Source organism: Ruditapes philippinarum, unplaced genomic scaffold (genome assembly GCF_026571515.1).
Source record: "Ruditapes philippinarum isolate M1 unplaced genomic scaffold, ASM2657151v2 ctg9897_1_1_1_1, whole genome shotgun sequence".
NCBI classification, from domain to species: Eukaryota; Metazoa; Mollusca; class Bivalvia; order Venerida; family Veneridae; genus Ruditapes; species Ruditapes philippinarum.
Window position 1 is genome coordinate 28,530 of NW_026864621.1, and position 6,738 is coordinate 35,267.

The 6,738-nt window shown below is 33.0% G+C and overlaps 1 protein-coding gene across 1 annotated transcript in view; it reads right to left on the reverse strand.

The window, feature by feature from the left end:
* Positions 1–6,732, reverse strand: part of LOC132726286 (uncharacterized) — a 31,332-nt gene extending 24,600 nt beyond the window's left edge. Inside the window, exons 1-4 of the mRNA XM_060711591.1 lie at positions 6,585–6,732; positions 6,064–6,198; positions 5,245–5,463; positions 2,178–2,282 (exon numbers count right to left, since the gene is read on the reverse strand). Coding sequence (XP_060567574.1) covers positions 2,178–2,282; positions 5,245–5,463; positions 6,064–6,198; positions 6,585–6,729 — 604 coding nt within the window. The 5' untranslated portion in view covers positions 6,730–6,732. The remainder of the gene's footprint in view (positions 1–2,177; positions 2,283–5,244; positions 5,464–6,063; positions 6,199–6,584) is intronic.
* Positions 6,733–6,738: the final 6 nt, after the last annotated feature.

A 6,738-nucleotide genomic window follows, 5' to 3' on the forward strand; every position in this document is an offset into this window, starting at 1 on the left:
ACGAGTTTCATATACTTTAACTGTTTTATCGCAATGGCATAATGTTTTCTTTTTTGTATAGAAACAAATAAATAAATTAATCGTTAGCTACATTACAGTTATTTATCATAATTAAATTAAATTATATATAAATATTATACATAAATTAAATCATTTATTAAACAAACGAAGGATTTTTTTTATTCTATTTGCGATACAAGCTGATGCGATTTTATAAGAGACATTTAGTAGAGATATTGGACGCCAATTTTTTACAAGTCTTAATTTTGTCTTTTTCACCTAAAATAAGTGAATTCATAGGTACAAAAGCTAACAATACATTATTAATATATTTATTATTATAGCTGTAGAAACCGAAAGTACAAAAAACCAACCTGTTGACATTTTGTCGGATTTGTTTAAAATTGATCATCAGTGGGCATCTTTAAATTACAAATTGTTGTCAGACATATTTTCAAGCATAAGAGTACCGGAACAGACATTAGATGTCAAATATATATACTTTCGTTTTACATTATCTCTGTTTCTGTTTACATCTGAAACCATGTGGTAGAACTACTTTCAATCCGTATTGTTTCCGATGTTATTATAGATAATAGCCGAGGCAGTTTCGAATGATCGCGACAACACGCCGCACGACAACGCGCCGTTTGGCGTGCATCGTTCGCAACAGGACGACAAGCCGAAAGTCCGACGGCGCGTTGTCGTGTTGTCGCTAGCGCCAACTAGACGCACAAAAGCGTATAAAGACACCATAGGGATTTCAGACGTTTTTATGCAGTCGGATCGTGTGTTCAGTAAATTGGCGATAAATAGTAGCGTATTTGTTGGAATTTACGAACGAAATCAGATCTAAAACGCATTTGTTGTATTCAATATAAAATATAAACTTCCTTCTATTTGTATTTGAGTGGTCATCCATCAACTCGAGCTGGTTTTAGAAAAATTGAAGATTAAAATGTAAACTTCAGAAAAAATGATCCTATAAAAAAATAATCATATTTCATCAGATTTATTCAAAGATAAACATAATTTTACAAACAACTAGACTGGTTTGTAGAGGTCGCTGTTTAGAGGACGTAGTGGTTTGTTACAGTTGTCACTGATACAACAGAATGTACACCGGAAGTCGATAAACTGCTGGTCGTTAGCATCAAAATTACGACACTTGTCCTCGTCCGATGTTCCCAGGTACCATTCTCTATAACAGGTGTTAAAATCTCCACATCTGTGTCATAAATAGACAATATGTAGGTCAATAAAGTAAACGAAAACGTGTTGCGATTTATTTTTCATATAAGCCAACATAAATCTTCATCTAGAATTTGTATCTGATATTTTTAGAATGACTGGTAGATTTATTTTTTACCCGAATGCCAAACCGAAATATTATTTCACACAAAAAAATGAAGATCTTTTCTTGAAAAAATAAAAAATAAAAAACACATTCCGCCCTAAAGTTATAATTGCTTTGGAACTGATTCTTTTTTCGCCATGCATTGTTTTCTTCTTTTTGGTATTTCAAGCAGTATTGTTTTCTCGTTTTTCTTTTCGGAATTTACAAGTTATGTATAGTGTTAAAAAAAAAATAGCTAAATATAAAACAATTATGAATTTCATAAAAGTTTATTTCATCACACTATGTACTGTATGAATTTCTTATCTTAAATACTGTTACACATTACCCTAATCCAATTTAAATAAGATTTGAAAGGTGGCGGCCATATATTTCCAGCAATTCAAGAGAAGTCATTATATATAATAGTAATATAATTCTTGACTTATGCTCTATTTACGGTTCTAGTGCCATCTAGCTTGTTCGTTATTGTATTGATACAGTAATTGTTCGGTGGAGTACAGGCTGTAGGTTGGAACAATTTTTCACACAGAAATTGTGGCCCAGAGCATACCGCACATTGCGCTATAGAAAAGAAAATATAGAATAATTAATAAGTAGAAAAAAATGAAAATATATATAATTAAACTACTTGATTAACAGTTGCATAACTATTTGAGAGGCCGGCGCCCAAAAGGGTAACATATAGAAAGGAAGGATGACGAAGAACAAAAGTACCACTGTATCAACATTTAATGCTTAATAAAAGAAAAAGAGAAGTATGTAAATAAATGTTATTCTTATAAAAATATGTTCATTTGGAATAAATGTAAATTGTTACTTGTTGTTGGTGGGAGTGTTTTAGGTGGAGGACTCGTTGTAGTAGACTGTATGGTTGATGATTTTGTCGTCATCTGTGTGGTTTTCGTCTGTGTTGTTTGTGAACCTGGATAAATATATATTAAAAACAACTGTTTTATAACACAATGTAAACAAGCAGACAAAATTGATATACATGTATTCATTCCTAAACAAAGTCAGTAATGAAAAAATGAAGGTTTTGTATTTCAAAAGAAAAAAGCGACTAAAAACATGTATGTTTCTACCATTGTTCTTAACTTATACATAACTTAATTTAATTTATTGGCGACGGAAGTGACTAAATAATATAGTATTGCGATTTCAAGCGCAAACAAAATGCGCTAGAAATCACAATACCAAACCAACATGACTAGACAAACTTTGATTTAGTCTTCATTAATAAATAACAACAAACAAAAGTTAAAGTTGTGGATTAAGGCCGTGACTTTAATGCAATTCTTGTAACACATAAAATAAGAGATAATTGAAAATTAACTAAAATTAAGCCTAAATGAAGATAAAGTATTAATGAGAAAAGTCATGAAGAGAGTGTCCTAGCTAAATGCATAGCAACAAACATAGCAACGCAATATGCAGTAAACTATGATAATATGTTAAGGAAATACCAGACCTGAAAGGATAAGAAAGATACTGGTAATCCACAACAAAAGAGAAAGCGGGGCGAAAATGCTCCCATTCGATCTCTTGCAATGAAAAATGAGTATTAATAGTCTAAAATGAGAGATTTGTTGAAATAAGTATTAAAATTAAATGCCTTCCGAGATGCACACTCGTGTATTGAGGGCTCCTTTCATTTTATTGAAAAATCATAATCATCTATACTGAAGAAAAGGCGGAAAAAGTACAAGATAAACATTTTGCATGTCAAAAAAAAAAATAAAAATAAAATGAAAAATAAATAAATAAATAAAAATTGCTCAAACAGCCGAAACAAAAAGGGGTAAGGTGTGTAGTACATATTACTACAATACATATATATTAAACGCCATCCACAAAAGAGTCTGAGCTGAGCACCGGACCGGAAAGACAGGGGGACTTACATGTCTGTTTCAACAAAGCCGTGTGTTAGAGGTATGTAGCAAAGACAACGCGGCGAAAGCGATATGTACGGACCTACACGTACATATCAAATGCTGCTCCTTCAACTTTCGACTAGCCACTTAAAGGCGTCGGCCGGCAAGTTGATTTTTTGCAACCCTGTCCAAATAAGACACAGACAAATTTATGGACATGGCTTACTGGCCGACCGCATGGTCACAGGCCCCCTCTAACGGTTAAGGGCGCACGCCCATTAACACCAATATAAGAGATAACCGCAGAACGCAAGGTGCTGTTACAAACGGTTAACCTAGGAAATGTGAGCATAATTTTATCGCGGCGATATCGTATTTTCTTTAATTTAGAAAAATGCAAATGCTGTTTCAGACTTTTTATGCTCACGACCGGGCATTGGATGCTATGTGACGGACTTAAATCTCAATTTCTTATGCCGCCTTTCCTTCAATATAAAATTACTAAATGAAACAATATAAAGTCACGACTGTATAGTGAATATACATAAGATTAATTACATTTTTGTACAACAAAATACTTGTAAAGAGCTATTTACCTCCTTTTCAAATGTTCATGATTAAATTGTGTTTAACAATGTATGAGAATATAAAAGAAAATAATTAAAAGATGAAATAATCTTCAACAGTCTTCTAACTAGATAACACAATTGCACTGCGATTTTTATCACCATTAACAAAAACAACAACAACAAAGAATAATAACAAATTATAACGATGTCGAACTATGACAATGACTGTTTATATAGTCTTTATAATGTCCATCAGGAAAATTATTTCAGTACCAAAGATCAGCTTGGGTGTCATGGCGTGGCAACAACAGAACGGCATGGTATGTTTCATAAGGCGTACATGGCATGGCAGGTGGAACAGATCATGGCATAGTAGAAAGCATGTAAATAATCCAGTTACGCTGAAAATATAAAACACTAGGCGACAATTATCTGTAATACAAAATGGGGTGGGAGGGTGGGTTTATGTGTTCTTCACGGCTGCTAGCAAAGGAATGAACTGAGCGCCCGGCAATAAAACGTGCATTCCTGAGTTAAAATCGTATAGTTTAAAGACCCACTTCGACCTTGCAAAGTAGCGTGATTATAACTTATAGAGCGTGCAATATCACGCGATATCCACAAGTATCTGTTTTCCAAATTGTCAAAAAGGTGTTATTTTCATCTAGCTAGCGCTACGGATAGCTCAATATATAAAAAACAGAAAATTTAGATACATAACAAATTTCAGATGAAATAATTGACCAAGACAATGTCGAAGAGGACCTTTAAGCTTAAATATTAACCGGTGATATCCGATAACCATTGAAGCGTTTATTAACACATAGAAATTACAACACGCTCGCCAAAAATTAAACGGTATTTATTTCACAAGAGAAGATAAATCTACTTATTTTGTCTTAAACAAATCGACGTTCGTGTTTACTTTGACTTGATGTGAACACATTTGAAATTGTTGATGTCACATGGTTTGATTCATTTGCTCCGCTAGATGGCGTGCATAAACCACAAAATTTGGATCCAGACCAGCCTGCGCATCCGCGCAGTCTGATCATTCAGGATACATGCTGTTCGCTTACAGATCCTATTATATGAGTAGAAAAACTGAAAGCGAACAACATGGATCCTGATCAGACTGCTGCGCGGTCGCGCAGGCTGGTCTGGATCCATGCTGGTCGCAAACGAACTATGTTGGTTTTGTCGTGGTGCGGTTCATTAACATGTTTTGTTAAGACACAAGATGGTGTTTTAATTTCCTTCAATTGGTACAAGGCGTTTGCCATTTTACCAGCAGAACTTTATTGGTACTTCAGAAAACTAACAAAATACTACTGGTCAAATAGAAATTTTACACTAATATAAGATATACTTATGCTAAACATGTACGTACCATAGATCAAAGAAGTTATATTTTTAATTTTGTTGGCATCATGTTCTCACGTACCTGTGGATGTTACGGATGTTGTTGAAGCAGACTTTGTATTTCCTCCATCAGAGGGCGTGCATAAACCACAGAATTTCGGACAGTATAATAAAGGGGGTGGGGTGTCTTTCTTGGCACATATATTTAATGTATCATTCATTTGTTTACAGTCTATGTCTCCATTGTCTATACATGTATCTATTGTTGTTCCTTTGGGTGGCGGTAGTGTGGATCCATCCGCTGAAAACATCAAAGGCCCATTATCATGATTATAAATGCCTTAGAAATGCTAAAATATTTATTTCTCAAAACGTTTTCTATTTTTGGTATTATGTCACAGTTTCCATTTGCCATATCCATAAATTACTTTTTGCTCTAATTGCATATATTTAATGAATTAGAATTTTGTTTGGAAGTCAAAACTTTGCAAAAGTCAAAACACTTTGCTGCAATTACGACACATCACTGAAAGTTCAGTGCTACTTTCTTCTAACATGCTCTTTTATTAAAACATATCAAACACGTTTGGTATTTCTAAAGAATTTCAAAAAATATAAATTCTGAGGCATAATGTTCCTTTATCGGATCATATGACATTTGTGATCATTAATTTTTGTGATAAAATTGTTGGAAGATAGATTTTAAAAATAGTAATTTGTATACCTCTAGACCATTATTACGTATAAACAGCCTTACTCATAATGTTTGTTTTTAAATTGGTACATTTATAATTTTAAGAAATTGCAATGGTTCTAACATTGCAAATATTTTACATTTAATAAATATTTCCCTGTATCTCAGATATTTGTTCCAAAGAACGTAAATTTATAGACACAATACCTGAACAAAAACCACAATATTTTTGACAGTATTTGACAGCAGCCAATGATCTTTCTGCGCAGATGTTGTGTGTGTCGTCTGCTAGTTTACAATCCATGTATATTTCATCTTTACATGAACCGCCGTCAGTTATTTCTTAAATTGCAACAAAATGATGTTTTTGTGACTGTTCGGTCAATATGAAATTGTTTTTCTCATCATCAGTACCAAATCTAATTTTTTCAACATCAAAAATTTCAAAACATCGAAACAAAATCTAATTTTCAAAACATCAATACAAAATCTATTTTTATAACATCAATACAAAATCTATTTTTCAAAACATGACTAGGAGATCTATTTTTTCAAAACATCAATACAAAATCTGATTTTCAAAACATCAATACAAAATCTAATTTTCTCAACATCAAAACAAACTTTAGTTTTCTCAACAATACAATATCTAATTTTCCCAACATATTATTTCACAATTTCTTTGGGTTTTTCTTACTTATGTGAAGCCAAATAAAGGAAAGTCTTACCTGAAGAACCACTGGAGACTGTTGTAGTCACGTGATGTGTTACATTACCTTTGCTTGGTGATGTGCATAAACCACAGAATTTCGGACAGTATAATAAAGGGGGTGGGGTGTCTTTCTTGGCACATATATTTAATGTATCATTCATTTGTTTACA